This window comes from Meleagris gallopavo, chromosome 2 (genome assembly GCF_905368555.1).
Source record: "Meleagris gallopavo chromosome 2, MGAL_WU_HG_1.1, whole genome shotgun sequence".
In the NCBI taxonomy this organism is placed as follows: domain Eukaryota; kingdom Metazoa; phylum Chordata; class Aves; order Galliformes; family Phasianidae; genus Meleagris; species Meleagris gallopavo.
Genome location: NC_139405.1, coordinates 76,833,076 through 76,853,942, shown reverse-complemented (window position 1 = coordinate 76,853,942; position 20,867 = coordinate 76,833,076). Strand labels below are relative to the sequence as shown.

The 20,867-nt window shown below is 39.0% G+C and overlaps 1 protein-coding gene across 17 annotated transcripts in view; it reads right to left on the bottom strand.

Annotated features, from left to right (window-relative positions):
* The window catches only part of SNAP91 (synaptosome associated protein 91), a 71,331-nt gene that overhangs the window by 11,961 nt on the left and 38,503 nt on the right, over window positions 1-20,867 (bottom strand). For 6 of the 17 annotated variants that reach the window (XR_014881496.1, XM_085217701.1, XM_085217704.1 and 3 more), the window contains exons 13-23: window positions 20,424-20,524; window positions 16,801-16,815; window positions 16,485-16,655; window positions 11,744-11,851; window positions 10,950-11,207; window positions 10,676-10,753; window positions 10,500-10,571; window positions 9,930-10,013; window positions 8,903-8,986; window positions 1,926-2,063; window positions 502-651 (exon numbers count right to left, since the gene is read on the bottom strand). Coding sequence is in view for 14 of the 17 variants with exons in the window: in XM_085217701.1 (XP_085073827.1) it covers window positions 502-651; window positions 1,926-2,063; window positions 8,903-8,986; window positions 9,930-10,013; window positions 10,500-10,571; window positions 10,676-10,753; window positions 10,950-11,207; window positions 11,744-11,851; window positions 16,485-16,655; window positions 16,801-16,815; window positions 20,424-20,524 (1,259 nt within the window). In the remaining 3 variants the exon portion in view is untranslated. Of the gene's footprint in view, window positions 1-219; window positions 406-501; window positions 652-1,925; window positions 2,064-8,902; window positions 8,987-9,929; window positions 10,014-10,499; window positions 10,572-10,675; window positions 10,754-10,949; window positions 11,208-11,743; window positions 11,852-16,484; window positions 16,656-16,800; window positions 16,816-20,423; window positions 20,525-20,867 lie in introns of all 17 variants that reach the window. The other 11 variants (XR_014881497.1, XR_014881498.1, XM_085217707.1 and 8 more) reach the window with 8 other exon arrangements.

Below are 20,867 nucleotides of genomic sequence, written 5' to 3'. Positions count from 1 at the left end.
TCCAATTATGTCCCTGAATGTAGCTAGGATGCTCAAATGTTACAAATCACACTTAACAAATAGATCCTATTATTTGTCTCAGGTCCTAAACACAATCACAGAATCACATAATTCTAGGGATTGGAAGGGACCCCTGAAGATCATGTAGTTCAACCCCCTGCTAAAGCAGGCTCCCTAGAGTAGATTACACAGGAAAGCATCCAGGTGTGTTTTGAATACCTTGGGAGGAGACTCCATAACCTCTCTGGGCAAACCTTTTCCAGTGCTCTGTCGCCCTCAAAGAAAGTTCTTTCTTGTATTCAGATGGAATGAGTGACAAGCTATGATCCTAGAACACCAGCTACCTGAATCAGGCTCTACTCTTGCCTATAGCTGACCTGATCTCCACAAGGAAACAGGAGGACACTGAAACAAGAAAGGTAAAATGGACAGGTGTTTGGATCCACAAATAAACAGTATTGTTCTGTGCCACATCACTTAAAACAGGCATTTGTCACTTACTGCCTACTAAGTTTGCGAGAGATGAATCAAGATCACTTCCAAGACCTTTGCTTGCTGCTGAAGCAGGAACTGTTGTTGTGGCTGCAGGTGTAATAGACTGACCAGCAGGAACCATAGTTGGCATAAGAAGATCACCTAAGCCATCAAACACTAGAAGGGAAAGGAAAATGGTTTATGAACAGCAGCTTTGGTAAGAAAAACACTACCAGTCACTTTGGTGTGGTCCAACAAATATAGCACAGACAACAACGTCACAAGACTTACCAAAACACAGTTTGACATTAAAAGTAATGCCAACAAGGGCATGCACATCATTTTACTAGAGACTGAGCATCCAGTAGTAACCTTGAAAAAGTTATACCAATGAAAAATAAAATGACAGGACATGCCTAAAAGCACTTCAATTGAAGAGCTGAATTTACACAGTTAGTACTATTTCCACATGACACTACTCCTCTTAACAGTCATCCTTAGAAAGACATTAGATGCACACACATTTGTCAGGAGATATTCATTTAAAGGCTTTTAAAATGAACATCTTGCAGCAAACACCACTTAGAATTATGGTGGCAAAGATAGTCTTATACCTTGACACTGTAACAGGATTGAAACAGTCTCAGGATGTTACTATTCATTTGCAAGCAGCAGGGAGTTGGGAAAACCTACTAATATCTCACAAGATCAGAAGGAATGAGAACCATCCACACTGACAGAGCTAGATTCCTTAGTCCAGACATCTCTCAGAAGCTCATTTTTTTAGATCCCTTGAAGTCAAACTGTTTGGTACATCCCATGCCAACACTCTGTCTTCTGATCTGTATTTGAAGTACATGCTAATGTTAAGTCAACAGGAAGGGGTAGCATGTGCACTGGCAAGCAACCAAATAACCACGCAGCAGTACTACTTTGACCTTTTTTTCTTGAATAGTTGTAGAACTCACCAATTTTAAGTTTGTAGCAAGGACCCAGCATGGAAAGTATAGAATGGAAGAGATACAAACAAAATGATAGCAGTGATGAAAGTTTAAGCTTATAGTCAGGCAAAGAACCTTTGTCTCAGTTCTGCGAACCTTCAGGTGCCATGCGAGCTTAAAAACAGCTTCAGCAGCAACAGCGAGATGACTTGGGTACGTACTTAATTTACAAAAGAGTATTTTCACTGAGTAATTCCTGATTCATGCCATAAAGCACGTGCAAGGATGATGCTTGCATTAGTTCAATTTCTACTGACATGGTAGAATAAAACATGGTCACAGAAAGCTCTTGGGCACACATTTCCCTAAATATAACACTGAGTTCTTCCAGTTGAGATGAAAGGGAAATTACTTCTATTGCTTGCACTCTGAGCCTAAATATGGTGCCCCTAACTCATCTAACACATAAAACACATTAGAAAATTCATAGGAAGAAACCTTTTGACTCACCTGATGCATCAAATGAACTGCCAGTCGTTGGAGCTGTTGTTCCAAAAGCTGCATCAAAGTTAGGCTGTAGTAAGCTTGTTTGAGCTGGAGTGACTGGAGATGGTGATGGAGAAGGAGCAATAAAAGAACCTCCAAAGCCTTGAAAAAGTCACATAAGAGAAGTGTGAACATTAGAGTCAGTCATGATGGGCTGTGTTTAACAAAAGCTCAATCTATAAAAAGCTCAACCTATATATATAAAATAAATCTAAAAAGAATTACTAGACCATTGCAAACAGTTCAGTATTGCACAAGCATCCTTATGCCAAATACGATCCAAGAAATTTAAGCTTTTGCAAGAGTTGCTGGCAAGAATTTTGATGTTCATTATTTAGATATCTCCAGAGGTGCACTACACAATTCTTCCAGTACTACATGGTAGTTAAGTAAGCTCACAGACAGAAGGCAACAAAAAAGGATGAGTTCAGAAAAAAAGTGAAACAGAAGACTAACTTGAGAAGAGCATATGATCACAGTTTAATGGACCCAGCTACTCAGGAATTCCAACTCAGAAGGCAGTGTTTTACTCATCCAGTTTGTCTCTCATCATCTTAAAACATCCTGGTCTGTCTTGTCAAGATGTCTTCAAGCTGCTGCCCACCATCCCTTCCTCCTTTCAAAGCAGCATCAACAATATCCACAAATATAAACAAAACCTAATCATGGAGATTCTCCAGCCTTAAAGCAATTTATTCCCACACTTAACTATTCTTAAAATCCCTCCCCTGCCCACTATATAATTTGATCTCCCTTGCAATTTAAGCTTATTTGCATTATCTACAGACTCTAGAAACTGTTTAAATATGCAAAGTCTGCCAAAAAGAGAACAGATATTTGACACCTCCTCAATTCTCTCTACAAGTCTACAAGCCAGCCTTCTTATTCAATCTTTTCTTGGCTGTGATGCCTGAGACCTCTATACTCCTTTAGTCTTGGCCTTGGCTTTTCCCAGCTGCGCCCTTGCATTAGGAAGTTCTGAGCTCACCACTATAACTGCAACCACAAATATAACAGAATGACAAGTCTGCACATCATGTAGGTTGTAATCTTTTCCTTGCCATTAGAGTGGGAAGCATATTATTCTCCCATGGTTGAACATAAGATGGTGATGTGTCAGTAGTCCACCACTGCCTTCAGCTTCTTCTCAGGGACTTTCCCACCTTAACAGTCTAATGTCATTTCTTCAGTTAATCATTACTTTCCAAGACCAGAAACTTGCATGTTTACCACTTGAAATTTCTTCCTCAGTCTACTTTCTCTAATATGTGGAGACCACTCAGTTCTTATCAACAAATACATCTTTCTTCTTGTGTGTGAAATCTGAAAAATTAAGGATGCTACTCTAACTGTCACACTGTTGAAATAAATGCATCAATTTAGAAGGCATGAAACTTTTATCACCGCCTTGACTTCTAACTAGATAGTTTGTACCACTCCTTTAAGCAGTCAGCTAATTCCTTCCTTTTCATCTTGCTTCAACTTTTCTTTAGTTACCAGTTCACTAGGGAAGAAAGCTCTGAAACCTTTATAACCCCTTATTTGTTTCTTAATCAAAACTGCTTTCCACGGTGACAGGATGTATCAATTACAGAACATTATGCAGACATCTCCCAAACAGTGACAATAGCATATTTCTTAGCTATGAAAACAAGTCTTCCCAAGCATTTAACTACAAGACAAACCAGTGCTGAATGTAAAGTATTTGTGTTCAAATTGTGATAATCAATTATATCAAATGTTACTGTGAGATCTCAGAGGATTTCCCCCAAAGTGATAGTTTCTCAGAATGAAGTAAAACTAAACATCAAATACTTAAGAAGTGTGGAAAGAGTAGGAAAAAAGTGGCACTACAGGTCCAGGAGAACACAACCTGATTAGAAAGACCTCCAAATATATCCTTCAGCTGTTTAAGTTTGCCAGATTGTAGGCAGGGACACTTATATCATAACTTAAACTAGTCCTTTTAGATGACTGATTGATTGGACTGGATGGAGGCAGGGAAGCAAGAGAAGGACACAGAGCAGCCTGTTTTCAATAGCCTGAAGTAAAGAGCATTTCAAATGCCTGCATGAGCTTATTAGACCCACCTTAGGGTTCTGGCACCAAGAAATCTTTAATATTCAAACTCTACTCTTGTAGCAAGTCACATGCTTGCAGTTGCTAAATGAGAATCTGAAGAAACATACTGAATCAGAGAGCTGCCCCAGGTCCCCAGCGTCTGTTTGTGAGGTAGGTTTGTCACTGGGTAGTTTAAGAGGTGACATCTGATCTGATTATTCAGTCCCAGCCCCTGCTAAAAGCAGGTCTCATCAAATCAGGTGGCTCAGACACAGATGCTTTGAGCACTTCTATGATGAGAGATTCCACTACCTCTGTGGGAAGATAATTCTAGTATCTGATGACTCTTGTGGTAATAAATTAATAAATAACAGTTTCTGGAATTCCCACACCGTCTTTTTCCTCTAACAGTACACCTCCATAAGGAACGTGGCTGATTTCTGTATCCCTCCAAAGAGGGATTTAGACAGCTATAATGCGTAGCTTTTGCTTTCTCAAGGGTGAATGGATCCAGCTCCCAACCTCTGCTCGTATGTCACATGCACTGGTCACCATCTTGGTGGCCCTCCACTGAATAATCTCACACTGGTATGACTTGGTCTCCTACTTCAAGAGATTATTTCTAATACATTTCAGAAGTCCCCTGGATCACCTGTGCCCAGTCATACTGCCGTTCCAGCACATATTATGGTGGTTAAAGTTGCTCATGAGTGCCAAGGCCTATGACAGCGAAGTTTTCTCTAGCTGACTAAAGGAAGGCTTTTTCTACTGCTTCATTTTGACTAGATGGTCTATAGCAGGTATCTACTACAAAATTACTAGTGCTGGCCCATCCTCTGATTCTTACATACAAACTTCTCCTGGTTCAACGTCAGTCACAAGGCCAAGCTTTAGGCATTCAATTACATGCAGAAAACATACTTATCATTGAAGAATCACAGCAGAAGCAGGGTAATAAGGTATATGGTTGATGGACAAAGGCATCTGAGTCCAGCAATCCCTACAGCACCAGAACCGTCTAAAGATCCCGTGCTCAGTTAGACCCATTCTACCTCCAGAGTGAGAAGGAGCTCGGCAGCAGTGCATGGCATAACACAATTTATAAAATTCTGTTTAGAAAATTATGTACATTTTTGCAAATCCCCACAAAACGCCTATTTTTCTAGCTACAGAATGGAGTCCTCCCCAGCTTCAGGTGAAGTTTGCATGGCAAGTTGTCTTAGCTTTCAGCCACATGCACAATCATCAGGCATGGAAGCCACAAATATGCATTAACATATATAATTCCTAGTCATCTATGCTTGTACAAGACCCAGAAATAGCAGCAGCTGAGATATGTTGTCTGGACATCTCCAACTGCCTGATTTTGAAGTTGTTTTTACTAGCACACTCAGTAAGATTTCTTTTTCCTGATGTGACTCCCACCTACAACAAGAGAAATAAGGAAGATCCAAGGAACTACAGGCCTGTCAGCCTGTACTAGGGAAAGTTATGGAGCAAATCATCTCGGATGAGATCACACGGCATGTGTGTGACATCCAGGGGATCGGGTCCAGTCAGAACGGGTTCATAAAAGGCGAGTTGTGCTTGACCAGCCTCATTTCCTTCTTCAACTGGGTGACCAGACTGGTAGACGAGGGAAAGGCTGTTGAGTAGTCTACCTAGACTTCAGCAAAGCCTTTGATACAATCTATCAGAATATTCTTCTGGGAAACTGGCTGCCCATGGCCTGGACAGGTATATCCTTCTTTGGGTAATTTGGGTAAGGAACTGGCTAGAGGGCCGTGCCCAAAGAGTAATGGTTAATGGATTTAAGTCCATCTGGTGACCCCTTTCAAGTGGTGTCCCCCAGGGGTCAGTACTGGTGCCCATCTTGTTTAATAACTTTATTGATGACCTAGAAGAAGGGATTGAGTGTATCTCAGTAAGTTTGCAGATGACACCAAGCTGGGATGTAGTATCGATCTGCTGGAGGGTAGGGAGGCTATTCAGAGGGATCTAGATAAATTGGATCATTGGGCTGAGGTGAATGGGATGAGGTTCAACAAGGCCAAATGCCGGGTCCTGCACTTTGGCCACAACAACCCCATACAGTGCTATAGGTTTGGGGCTGAATTGTTGGGTGACTTTGAAGAGGAAAGGGACCTGGAGGTGTTGGTTGATGCTCAGCTGAACATGAGCCGACAGTGTGCCCAGGTGGCCAAGAGGGCCAACGGCATCCTGGCCTGCATTAGAAATAGTGTGGTCAGCAGGAGCAGAGAGGTGATCATCCTCACCTGAGCACTGGTAAGGCCGCACCTTGAGTACTGTGTGCAGTTTTGGGCCCCTCACTACAGGAAAGACATTGAGGCTCTGGAACGTGTCCAGAGAAGGGCAACAAACCTGGTGAGAGGTCTGGAGCAGAAGTCTTATGAGGAGCAGCTGAGAGAGTTGGGATTGTTTAGCCTGGAGAAGAGAAGGCTCAGAGGAGACCTCTACAACTTCCTGAAGGGAGGTTGTGATGAGGAGGGGTTTGGCCTCTTCTCCCAGGCAACAAACAGGACCAAGGGAAATGGCCACAAGTTGTACCAGAGGATGTTTAGGCATAGAGAAAAACTCTTTCTCAGAGAGTGGTCAGGCACTGGAATGGCTGCCCAGGGAGGTGGTGGAGTCACCGTCCCTGGCAGTGTTCAAGAGGCATCTGGATGAGGAGCTACAAGATATGGCTTAGTAGCTTGTGGTAGCAATGGTAATGGGAGGACAGTTGGACTAGATGATCTTGCAGGTCATTTCCAACCTTGCAATTCTATGATTCTATGATTCTTATAAGAACATACTATTAGACACTGGGATAAACGTGTGTTCACTTAATTGAACAGAAAGATCTAGAAGGGGAAAAGGCTAGACTATTGCATGTACAGACACAACTATATTTTTGTCTGCTGAGAGGTTTAGAAGAGTATGAAAAAAAAGTCTACCACCCTTTCCAAGAGAGCAGAGTCTAGCCACTTACCTGAGAGCAGAACACTTGAGACAATGATGCATGGCAAGTATACTCGTAACACTGTGCATATAAAGACTTGTTACAACTAATCATAAACCATGAAGGACAAGCCTTCAGCGAAATCTAGACAATCTTAAATTTAAAACTGGATTGCACTGCAGGCTATACATCTGCCATTATCTAGTTTGAACAAATGTTTAGCAATATGCTGTGATGTTTCCCAACCCTCTCTATATGCCAAATTGAGATTCACCTCTAACTTGGCGTCATTTTGGATGCATATAAGTAAAAAAAAAAATCTATTCACTCAAACAGCTTCAGGTCTGCTTGAGTATTCAGACTTACATTATATAATTCAGGTATTGATTTAATGTGACTCATCAGATTCAGAAAGTACACTGTAGAAGTTTAAGCCATCTGGAGCGTAACTCTTACTGTAATTTAAGTTTAGTTACAGATAAAGACAGAAAGTATTTTTTTATTCTAATGTTTGCATTGACAAGATTAGCTTTTTCCTGATAACATCTTTGCACCCAGTTCCCACATACTACAAAGGGCAGCAGCATTTCTTTTTGTAAACCTTTTTCCTTATAAAATTACCAGAATCTACTTGGTAAAGTCTCATCTACAGTTTAAAAGCTATTCATAAGCTTTTTAACCGATACAAAAAACAACAGTATTAAAACAAAAGGAAGTCTTCCAACCTAAAGTCTGGAAAGTGCTTGTACATAGCATGCCCTCACAGTGTATGTTCCACTAAGTAGTCAGATGGCCAGAACTGGAACAGATTCAGAACAGACATGCATGTTATTCTCTAGAACACTTCTATTTTAGTGAAGCCCAACTAGGAGATGCCCACACACAGAGCAGGTGCTACCAAAAACACTGAGACATCTCACTTGTATTATACATTTCTGAAGACAAAAACATACGTAGGATTTGACTTCTGTTGTGTAAATTGACATAGGAGAACTTCAGACATACAGACAGCCAATGACATCAGGTCCCACCATGCCTAGAATGGTTAATCAATACATAAAGAGCAAACTTCCACTCTGGGTCCAAACTAAAGCCACAGAAGCACAACATGAAGATAACAATCATCCACATTTGCAAAGGATAACCTACTGACAAATTCACCTTTTAGAAACATGACGAAAAATTAGTCAAGTTTTCCTTCAAACCAGAAACATACTAGTTTTCTTTAAGCCTGAAAAAAAACATGCTGGGATCTTGTTTTCTATGAACTTCATACATACTGGGATGGGGAAGAGTCATGACCGTTTTTATATCCACTAAAATACACAGTGTGGTAGGCATTTTGGAGAAACAGAATTCAGCTGAAGTGGCTTAGCTTTTTAGCTTTAGCAGACTAGAAGTATAGTTATTTGACCTCCTAAATAGGCATTACAGTCTGATGCCACACTCAGCACAAGCCAGTATAAGAAGAGGATTTCTAGCACTGCTAGTGTCCTTGTACTCAAGAAGGCTCTCTTTTGTCAACCCACTCTTTCTGGTTAAATACAAGATTGTTGAGAGAAATTATTGATTCAATTTTCTAACATCTAAAGTGTGTAAGTTGACTTCATTAAATCAATCAAGACATAAAGATGAATTACAAGAGGAATAAGAAATGTAGCGTCTTATCTAGTTAGGTGGCAACTTTGCCCACAGCAGGGGGATGCCTTCCAACCTAAGCCTTTCTACGAGATAACACCTGCATTACAAATCAAAGTAGTTTTAATTTAAGAAGTTTAAAGTACCAAGAAATCTTATTAAAAGCTATTTTATCCCACTGCAAACATCCATATCCACCCACATAAGACTTCACAAAATTTCATAAGACCATCCATTAGATTTTGCATGACAATAAGTTTGTTAAAAAGTTCTTTATTACCAGCCAGTAAGTCTGCAGAAGCTGAGGAACTAGAAGTGGCCTGGGTTGCGGGCTGAGGTTCAGGAGCATTACTTCCAAAAGCATCTAAAGGGAATTCCAGGAAGCAAAGAGTTCAATATTAAATGCATCAATTCATCACTCATCTTAAACAAGAGACAACAATAGGATAACAATTTCATTCATCAGAAGAAAATGAAAGTGCTTAGCCATCTTTATTTCAGAGCAGTACCATGGATGCAAAGCTCAAGTGGAAGAAAAGGAGGGTGCAACAAACCAGCATTTCAAAGATTTTTCTATAACAAAGAATAGCACTGAAGAAGATAAGAATATTAGGTCAGTGAGGCTTGCAAATCCTTATAGTTGGGCCACTTATCAGAAAACTCGAACAGCAGCATTCTAGACTAGAGGGTTAAGCCATTTTATTCAGAGTTTGGAGTAATTCCAGACATAATTTACCGACTCACATCAAGTCTTATTAGATGTGTACTTCACTAATGTTTGAAAATTCACTACTTCTAAGAAACAATCATCTCTTTTACAACACTTCTAGAGCTGGTTGTGCTCATCCTAATTTCCAACTTGTCAAATCTAACCAAGATCCTGTAACTCAGCCCTCTGGTTTGAGGCAAGTCACCCTCAAAAATTCAGCTGCTTTGCTCTGAGAAATGGAACCGAGAGAAACTAATGTGAAAGCGAAGAGTTGAAAAGAAGAAGTAAAAAAAAAAAAAAAAAAAAAGAAAAAAAAAAAAGAGGAAGAACACAATATACTTTCATTAGACCTCTGAGAAAAAGATTAATACATGCATTGACTGAAGACAGAATGACAAATGTAAGGACAACAGAATGGCAACAATGACAGCTCATTTGCAGTTCATTAATGTGCATTATGAAGATTTGGACATGTTATTCTTAGCTGCAATGACAAAGAAAGCTGTAAGAAGGGGAAAACTGTAGCTTCGGCAAAGCGCAAAGTTAACTGAAATGAAGTGATTCAGCTCTGAAGTGGTGAGGAAAGAAAAATACCCACCACCAAATAGGTCAATCACACCTGAAGAATCCACCTTTGCTGGAGAGGCAGTGGGTAGAGGAGAGGGGGCTGCAAATGCATCCACTGCAGTAAGCATAGGATAAATAATATTTAGTATCAGCAAGGCAACAATGATAGCTAAATATTTCAAAGCAACATAGGCTCCATTAGGTAGAATCATGGGGTACATAAAGCCGGGCGACAGTCTGAAGAACTGCAAACAGAAAGTGTTACATTTCTCACACAGCAACTGAACGCTGGAGTACTTTAAAGAAAAAAAAAAAAAAAACACAAAAAAACCCACATTTATTAATAACTTTCTTATGCCTACAGAAGAATACACTCTCTTAACAACCACATCACTTACTTAACTTCAGTGTTAGCCACTTCATGATCCGCATCTTCAATAACTGCTAATCTTGTGATCAAAGTATCAACAAACCTACAATTTAGTACTTCAGCTTAAAGATATAAATTGGCAATAAGTTTTGGTTTTCAGTCGTAAGGAAAAAAAATCCACAAAATCAAAACTGTAAGTCTATAGGATGGCCCGTGAAAACAAGCACTTACCAGATAAGAGATCACCAGTGAGAGAACTCTCAGGCACAGGAGAAGCTCCGTGTGGTGGAGATGAAAAAGCATCTTCCAAAAACAAAAGAAAAAACAAGAAGTTGAGTATTGTTCAGCCAGTTTACACCATCACAAGGCATCAAAGCAGCAGAGTATTTGAAGATTTCACTCTTTACCTGTACCAAAGAGATCTATGCTAGGAGTAGCATCTGGTTTAGGAGCTGCAGGTACCTCAGGGACAGACTCAAATAAATCTAAGACCAAGAACACAACACGTCTTTAACTCATTTTTGAAATGCAGGACTGAATGTGAACTTTCAAATTTTGCACATCATCTTTGGAGTTAATAGGCTCTCTGGTTTGAAAGCCTAGCACACAGCATGCATGCAACAATTTTTAGTTCAGTACTCCTGACAGATCAATCCACCAAAGAGTTAAAAACAAAATTACCACCAAAGATATCTAGAGCAGGAGGAGCGGAGGTGGTGGCGGTAGCAGAAGTGGTGGCAGTAGTGGTAGTGGCAGTAGCTGTAGTAGCAGTAGTGGCAGCAGCAACAGCAGCAGCTGGAGAAGGAGTTGTTGCAGGAGCTGGAGTGGCTGCACTAGTTGTAGGGGTAACTACAGGAACAGCAGTCTCTGTTGGCTTCATAGCAAAGAGGTCCAGCTCAGGAGCAGCCTCTGCACTACCTTCGGATGGGGCAAAGGGGTCTTGTAAAAAGGAGAGGGGAAATACACGTGTTTGCTTACTTAGGATCAGTGAGGGAGGAAGTCAAGAACAAAGCAACTACGGGCTATGCACATACTGCAAATACACTAACACACACATAGATGAGGTTGTTCTACATCTAGCCTACTTATCCAGACATGCTACTTATGTTTTTCCAAAATAAAGACTGTCTGAAAGGCTGAGAAGTCCAGTTACTAAAGGGCAGAACATTCACAGGCCATTTGACAAGTCCAAAAAGGACAGAAAGATGATGAAAGAATATCCAGTTTTTAACAGGTTACTGCTCACAAAAGTCAGCACTGCCAGAATCTTTGGTTAGCACTGATGAATAAGCAAAATAATACTGGGACTCAGAAACAGGCCATTTTGTTAAGCATGCTCTTCTGTCTAAGGTTTGTTTTGACCAATCGCAGGCACTAAGAAAATTTCAGAAAAACACACTGCCATGTAGTTTAAACAAAAGAAAACAAAACCAAAAACAGCAAAAGAAGAAACCATCTAATGACATAAAACCCACCATTTCCTGAACATGCATCAAGAGCTGCTGCTACAGGGGTTGGGGTAGCTGGTGCTGCTGCCCCTTCAGTTGCTGCAGGGGCTTCCCCAGGAGAAGCTGCAAAGGCATCTTGGGTGCAGATTTAAAACAGAAATTAAAAGGAAAAAGGATAAAGAGAAGAAAATTATAGTAAAAGAAACAAGTTAAATTGCACTAGTAGATCCCCTTATACAACATGAATGTTGTTCTTCTGACAGCAAGACAAGACATGCAGCTTATATGCTTTGTCTCCCCCAGCCCCACATGAGCAAGTTCTAGGGCTTGAAGAAGGAATTTCTCCAGTTGCCCAAAGTACAGCAAGTGTAAAAGGCTTTATTCTCATTGTATAAGGGTTCAGAGCAGCATGGTCATGGTCTACCCACAATTAATTAATGAAGAGAGGAGGTATTGCAGTATGTCAGTGTTAATACTAGTGTTGAAACTGAATTTCCATGTTGAAAGCCCACATTATATGCAATTATCCTTTACCTGAATTTACTTGCACAGGGGTCTGCAAACTTCAGCACTGTTATGAACAACAATCCAATTATATTGGAAGAGATCTGTAGCTACCATTTCTAGCTTTTTAGTCAACATCTAAACAACTTCTGAAACATCTAAAAACTTTAATTTACTTTTTTTCTTAACAGTATTTCAACAGGATCTTTCTGAAGCTGGAAAAACTGATTCATAGGCTATATTTACTCAGCTTACTTCTAACAGATTCAGAATGTCCATCTTCACTACTGGCCAGCCATACTTACTCTCCACATCTTTGAGGATTATCTCTAAGGCTAACAAGCCCAGTCAAGCAAGGGAAAAGAGTAGCTTTGGGGTTTTGGAATTACCTGCTCTTGAGTTTTGCTTGATTTGTTTGTGTTTTTTTTTTTTTTATTTGTCACTTGCTAAGATACAGTTAAACTTCAAGCTCTGAACTTTGACAGCATTATTCCTAGACGTAAACCACCATTTGTAGCTCTTAATTCCACGGAGTAGTCCTAATGGGTAGTTTCATTTGGACTATCCTCATAAGCAAGCATATTTTTCACAAAAAAAAAAAAAAAAAAAAAAAAGATGGTGCAATTAAGATTAAATGGTTTAAGATGCCCATAAAGACTATTCACCTACTAGTAAAAAGTTAGCAAGGTAAAAAAAAAAAACAACTCTTCAGGAATACTGCAATTGCACTGTTAAATCAACACAGGAAAAAGCTTAACATGCTTTAACTTGAATATCAATTTTAAAATGAAAACAACCATTTTAAAACCAAGTTTACGCCAGTTAATCTAAAAAGCCCAAAAAGAACATGCACTAAAACTTGAACAGAAGAGATGAAAGCCAGTTACTCTTGCAATAGAATTAAAATGAATTGTTAGCAAATAAAGGCCTGCTAATAAGCCATTTCAAATATAATTCTATTTTTCATGTATCGAGGTTCAATAACAAAACTGGATGGCAGTTGTCCAAGTAAAAATAACAATTAGTCAAAAGTCACCTTATTGTATGCATAACAGGCACTGGCATATACCCCTTAGAAGAAATTTAAGACAGAAGTGGACTGAAGACTTCTGAATCGTACTACTTCAGAATACACTGTGCATGGTCCTGTGTGCTGCTGCTTGTTCTACTCTGATATCCTTCATGTGGAACATCAGCTTGCATTCTTGTGGAAGAACATACTTCTATCCACACAAGCCTGTAGACCAACAATGCAATTCCCTCCTGAAATGTGCTTTATAGTTGATGCTTCTCAATTCTTTTGTAGCCCTTCAAAAGGCTCTGTTGTACTTGCACAGATGGCATCACATGTAGAGATGGATACTGTATATTTTATTAGCCAAAAAAATATATTTTTATCTTCCCTTTTGTTCCTCCACACTGTCGTACTAATCCTATGTGTTTATACCCAGCAGTGCAAAAGATCTTCTTTCTTTAAAGCAGCTACCACATCTACTTAATTCCTCACATTTGTACATCTTTTGCTTCTAAAGAAAACGTAGCTTGACTTCTACAATCAAGTGATACATGATCCTCACATGAGTTCACAGACAGCCCGGTAACTTCAAGAGATATTACTGAAGCCTTTGCAACTTCATACTACACAGAACATCAGTTGGGAGTCATAGATATGTATTACATACTGCTTAACTGCTAATAGTTCTTGTTGAAATGATGGGTAAAGAAGGGTGCCCTTAAGTTCTGAAATACTGAAATAGTGCTTCAGTATGTACTGTCCACAGCAAAATGAATGTTTCTGAGAGTGGTCTGTGTAATTCTAAAAATTCAAGCTTTTTTATTCGTTGCTACTGCATCAATATAGGATAAAAGCTTTTCACATTGATGATACTGATACTCATTTAATGTAATGTGCAACATCTGGAACAACTGTATGAAAGTCAAAATTACAGGAAAGATCATAAACTAAGTGTGCAGGTGAAAAGGATGTTCTGTTTACACATTTTTTTTCTCTATTATTTTTTTATATGGAGAACCTCAGGTGAGCTAACAGGATATATTTCACTAGGCTCAGTGTTAGGAAAGAATCTTACAAATATACATGTTTTTTAAATAAACACCAGTTTGGTATATACTATGAATGCATGTTCCAGCATAAAAGAGACATTCACTAGGGAAAGTCACCCTGCCTATTCACATCATCTGAATGCTCAGCATTTGCACAGTGTCTGCTGTTATTTGCCTTCCTCAATGTTTACATAATAGAATAAATTTAATTCAAAAGCACATCAATGATTTCCAAAAATAATATGTCTGAATTCTGTTACTGAGATAGAAAGCATTTCAAGATATTTCTTTTCCTCTACCTCTAGATTTCTCCCTTTTGGGAATGACTCCAGTTGCAATCTGAATTCAGTCTGTAGACAGGGAATTTTTAAGTGGGACCAGTTAAGTGAAAGCTCACCCGTCATTCAGACTGAATTCTTCAAGAAGCTGTGGTGGATCAACCCTGCATTTCTCACCTACTTTCCAGGAATACATTAGATGAAGACATAACACAGGACTGTTTTCCTAAAGACAAAGTCCAGTCAGAGTCACAGGTAGCATACAAGCTCCATATCAGTGGCAATGCATAAGAAGAAAAGTCAGAATTTACTCCTGCAAAGTCTTCTGCTTCTGCCTTCTCTGCTGCCTTTTTTCTATCTTTTTTGCCTACTCTGCCACTTCTTGCAGACTCTTTACATGCTTTCTCTTGAGATCACTGTTCTTGTTCCTTCCTGTACTGCACCTCACCAACAAGACACAGTGCAAAGCAACTAAGAACTTATTTATTTATTTATTTTATTATTTTGATCCATTTAAAAGTGATACATCTATTCTAAATGAAGAAAACTATTTGAAAGTGCTGTTTCCAAGACTGACTTACCTTCCAAAGCCAACACACCAGAAGTATGCACTGCACACTATGTAACTATGAGTTCAACAGGCCTTGGCCTCTGCAACAAGCTTCCAAGAGTAACAAATGTGAGACTCTTGCTCCTGGTGGTATCTTAAACTGCTGCCAGGTTAAATGGTTTCTGAATTTCCTGATTCTGTGGCATTAGACTCTCTTCTACCCTTTTAAAAGGAGGGATTAAGAAGCAGTGAACCAGCTTCACTCCTTCCTCAGAGCTTGTCAGCAATTTTACTGGAGCCATCTGAAAGGTGTCTGTTGAAGCCAGTCTTAAAAAAAAACCTTTTTCTAGAAACTTCCAGTCTTTAGGAAAAGCCTTTATAGTCAAACTGTTTTTGTACAAGACCTCTTTATCAATCTGGAACTAGAACCAATAGATAAACACACCCAAACAGTGAACATACGTTAAAGTTTTAGAATACACCAAGTATTTTACCTAGTTTTTACATCAACTAAGTTACTACTAATTCTTGATATCCACTGAGCCACAGGAAGTATGATTCACAGGATGAGACAACTAGAAAAATGGAATAGTTGGGAATGTTAGTAGCTTGTAGATCAGCAGATTTTTCCATAAACCTGGGCTGGTACCATGTTGAAAAGAAACAGTAGTTTCTAACTTGTTGAGCAGCCTTCTGCTTCATTAGACAAGTAAGCTGATAACATACTGGGTGGAGAGGGAAGTTTATTCTTATTCAAAGTTAGTAGCTAAGATTAGAGACCGAAAGAGCATAACAAAACTATAGGAAAACGCTTTCTATAAATCAATTTTATCATTGGCATTTAGTACCAAGTTCATTGCCATTTCAATTTACTGTCATGCTACGCAAGATAAAACATAGATTCAAGAATATTGAAATGAAGTATTTCAGCTGGCTCAGTATTATATTTACACGAAAAGCCCAAATTAAACAATAGCTCAAGCATGACATGTAATAGATGTAAAAAGCAGCCATGTCCATCTTCTCCGGTGCAATAATTATTTTTCCAGAAACTGTAGTTACTGAATAATGTGGAAAGCATGCCTGCTTAACCCAATGTGGACTTGAAAAGTAATGTTCTTAGCTGTTTAACATAATATACCTCAGTCTTAAGTGTATGCGGTTTTCCATTTCCATTTAGTTGAATATATGCAAAGAAGTCTATAGCTAATAGCACAGCAAACAAAAGGGTAGTTTACATTTCCTGTTCCATCTAGTATCCAACACACATGCACTGGTAGAGTTAAATTAGAGGTCTTGTTATAAATAGCTGAACTTGTATTGTTCATCTATCTTTTGAGTTGGCACAGAGTACTAGAGCAACCAAACTAACCTCCAAAGAGATCCACTTCAGCAGTGGTAGCAGTAATAGTTGTAGTTGTTGGAGCAGCAGATGAAGTGGTTGTAGTATCAGTAGTTGCAGCAGTAGTTGCACTAGGCTCTGGAGCAAATGGATCTGAAATCTGTGGCTCAGAGGTAACACCGGAAAGTGCAGCCAGATTATCTATATGCAACCACATAACGAAGATCAAACAGGAAAAGTAAGGGGAAGAGAGAGAGAGACCACAAACACTCAACTGCAAAAAGTTAGAGCTCCTAATAAGGACTCTTAACATTCAGAAGACTTAAAAATCAAAAATATTACTCACCCTCTCCCAAGAGGTCTAGCGATTGTCCATTAAAATGGCAGCAGTGTAAAGAAACAGACCAATTAGTAGAACTGCCAGACTGAAGATGTTTGTTAGTGATAAATTTGTTCTCTAGGTGATACGTATAGTTTAAATGTCATTTCAGCACTTGATTTTCTAGCATTCAAGATGTTATGGTTACATGCCAAACTCATTCTGTTAAATATCTCTATTCATGTCAGCATAAGCACATAAAATCCATTTGCTACATGCCTTCACAGTTAATCACCAAGTTAATCACATATAGGTATCATGTATCACTGTTTCATACAGCTACTGTTCTGTTTTTTACACTACAGCAGAGAGAATCTAGCAGTAGCCCATAGGAGCTGATAGGAAGGTCTCCTACCACAGGGCAGAGACAAGAAACTTTAGAGTGCTGTTCAGCACCATACAAGTTCTCCCTTCCTGGCTAGCTTTGTTCCAACTTTGGTTCCTTAATAAACTTTTCAGAAGCCAATGAGTATCTTTAGTGACAGACTTTTCTACAATCTAATGAGTGCTAATACCAGGCAGATTGAACACACAGGCAGACAGAGGAAGCTTTCCATAATAGATATTAAGAAAAAAACACAAAACCTGACACAGAAAACCACAAAACAGAACATCAAAATAAAAACTGTGAGGTATAAAAATCTGAGAAAAATAAGTGGCTTGGCCTTATTTAATAATCAGTAGTTCAGTATTTCTCCTTGGTTCATTATACATTTAACAGGGTCATGAGTTCATTTACCCACAACGTGCTGAAGAACCAGCACAGCATCCGGATGTTTCACTACAGGTAAAGTAAAAATGTAGGAAGTAAAATGCTTTGAGTAATTAGAAGTTAACCTTAATAAGTCAGTCTTCATTTTACATCGCTTGTTAAAAAGGGTCAAAAAAAAAAATATGATGTGTGTATTTTAATAATTGGTTCGTTAGGAGAGCTCTACTTGAGACTCACTTCACAAGCCAAGGTAAGTCAAAACACCATTCTGAAAAGTGTAGCAGTGTATTAAAAATGCAGTACTCTGGTATCTCATTACTGCACAACAGGTGGATGCCACAAAGCTAGACCTGAAATAAACAACTGTTGGCAAACTTCTACCTCTTATTAGCTTATTCTTCAATGCATTTTTGTTATCCAGTTACGTTATAGGTCATAATAAAGTGAAATAACAATTGTCCAGCACAGCATGGCCAGCACATACTCTTAGTATGGTAAGGATTAAAATAATGCCTTATTGAGTAGTTAAAGTAAGAATATTGATAGCAAAGCCACGTTCTAAGTCACAATGCAAGGTAGTTCAGAGAAGTTCAAGTCAATTTGCTTTTATATCTGAATTATATCTCACAAAGATACAGAATATCACCTACTGTATTTTTTGCAATTCTACGGCCTAAACTGCCTGCCAAATGCTTTCCTCACATGCTGCAGGAAATTTATTACCCTACCTTGATCTTCTACGGTTACCACAGCACTGTATATCTCACAATTTACAGTTCATTTGTTAGGTAACTCATGTTGTACTCAGAAATACACCTAACATACAACTGTAATGTACCAACAGCAGATCAAAGGCAGTCATGGCTTTCCCTGGTTGGGTCTTTAAAAATCTCCAGGAATGGACATTCCTTTAGCATGTGCATAGAGGATCTGCCTTGGTGCTGCATTATCCTCCACGTGAAACAATTTTTTATTAATGTAATAAGCCTCCAAAACAGCTACGTGTTTCTGCTACTTCTCATTACAACCAGTTATCGTTCCCAGAAAAATGATGGTTCCACTTTGCAAGATCCCTTTCAAATAGGTGTAAGCCACTGCTAAGAGCCCCCTTTAGATTCCTTCAGTTTATCAAATGTCTACCTTGACTACAAAAGCCCAGAACTGGATACCGTATTCCAGAAGTGGCCTTATATTTTGAAAAGTGTTAGGAAAAAGGTGTGATTCCAGTGTGATAACAGATCTTCCACACCTGAACTCCTGCCATCAGCAAAGCAGACAAATTTGAGGCTTACTAAGTTACCAAAATGCTATTCTGAAAGACAAGCTTGAAGTACAGTTGATAAGATTGGTGATAATCCCAGCCAAAGGAAAAAAAGTTTGCTGTCCTCTTCTGCTATGGAGCAAGAGGTCTAGATGTATTACTGACAAATTTTTAAAAGTTTTCAGTAATTCAAAGGAATACACAAGTAACACCTCTTCTAAAACATCTAAGCTCCAAACCCTATGTTCCTTATCCAAAAAAAAATCACACAAAAACCAAACCATCAGCTTTCAGTTGCAATGTGAATAAATATTTTAATGGCTATTTATTCTGCACAAATGAACAATCTCTTGAAGAAGAAAAAAAAAAAAGTTATCCAAGAGGCCTGAGCTCTTCTGGAACAGCTCAGAAAAGCTTGTGTTTTAGTACCTGGGGATGATATATAAGGACAACAAAAGTAACTACCAGCTGCTAGGGCATAACTACAGAGAAAATAAGTAGGAAGCTGTTAAAAAATGTGGACTAATTAGCCCCAGATATCTAGGAGAGATGACTCTTTGGTCTTATTTTCTGTATAAAATTGTATTTCTGTTAATAAATCTGCCACTTCTGAAAAAAAAAAAACAACAGATTTTTATATAAATATGCAAAGTGTGGTCTATATAGCTATACTTTCATGATGAGGCAGTTGGGAGACCAATATCTTTAATGAACTGAAGATGATAACAGAAACAGGGAACACAGAAGTCACTAGTATCCAGTGTTAGTATTCATAATGGACTCAGGGTGACTCAGTGCAATATTCCTGCTGTAATGAGTGAAGATGTCTACAACTACACCACAGGTTTGCGACTATGTAGCCTAAATCATCATTTATTAGCCTAATTCCTTGTCCTCAAGAAAAGAGAAGTGAGCATTGCGTAACATTTACTGTGATCCTCTTCAGACCATCACTGCTAAAGCTATCTGGAACAGGCTTGGTTGCTGTACCTGTGCTGTACCACAAAGATCATATTCCAGAGAACTGGTTCCTATTTAAAGACAGCTAGCCCTCTACTTCTATTTTCTTACTACAGTTCTACACAGAAAAGCAAATTTTTCAGTGCACTATGTTAAGGAATATCAGAGGTAAAACTCACAATAGAACTAATTTACCATCATTGGAATCCTCTAGACACTTTTTGCTTTAGCAGATACTTTTGATCGTTCCCCCACTGGTCCGTGCATTTTGCTTCATGAACAGAAGTGCTAATATCTTCACACAACTTGCCAAGAAGCAAATGAACAGTTTTAGTTCTACCTCCCTGACTATTTTAAAGTGTCTACCCTACCTCTCCACCATTAGCCATTCACTTCCTGCTCATATAGTTACACAATCCTGCCCCCCAACCACAGCTCTGCATTCAGGTTTTATAATCAGCTTATACAATTATGCATATCCCTAGAAAAAGGAGTAGTCTTGTGCTGCAAGGGAATGCACGCCTGTCAGGTCAGCAGAACACAGAAAGTGAGCTGGGAACATCCTGTGCTAGTATGAAAAGGGATAGGTTTCAGTTCAGCCAGCCAAGCAAGAAGAGGGAGATAGCAAGAAGAAATGCTGACAGTGGTTTTCTATACCTCCCCAAGAAGTCGCTCCAGCAGGGGCTGCTGGAGCCGCTTGCCCACTAGCAGCAAAATCTGGCTGAAGATCCAGAAGATCACTGGATGGTTTGGAAGAGCTGCCAAGAAAAGGAAGATAATTATTAAATACTGGAGTAATTTTTTTACTTCAGTCAAGACCGAAAGAAATGTCATGTCTGGATTGTAGGAATTAGATTGGATAAGGCCATCCTTAGACCGGAAGACTGATAGAACTATTAAGAGAGAGAATTTTTCCAGGTTTTAGAATCAGAGCAGTGACCAGGAATGGAACTGCAGTGAGTGCCAAAGAACATACTATATCCTAGGATAGGATCTTAACTTATTTACATTACTTCATAATGGCATTTTAATAAATTTATGAGACATCACTAAACTGTGACAATCCCTAAAAAGTTTTTTTAAAAAATAAGCCACCACCAC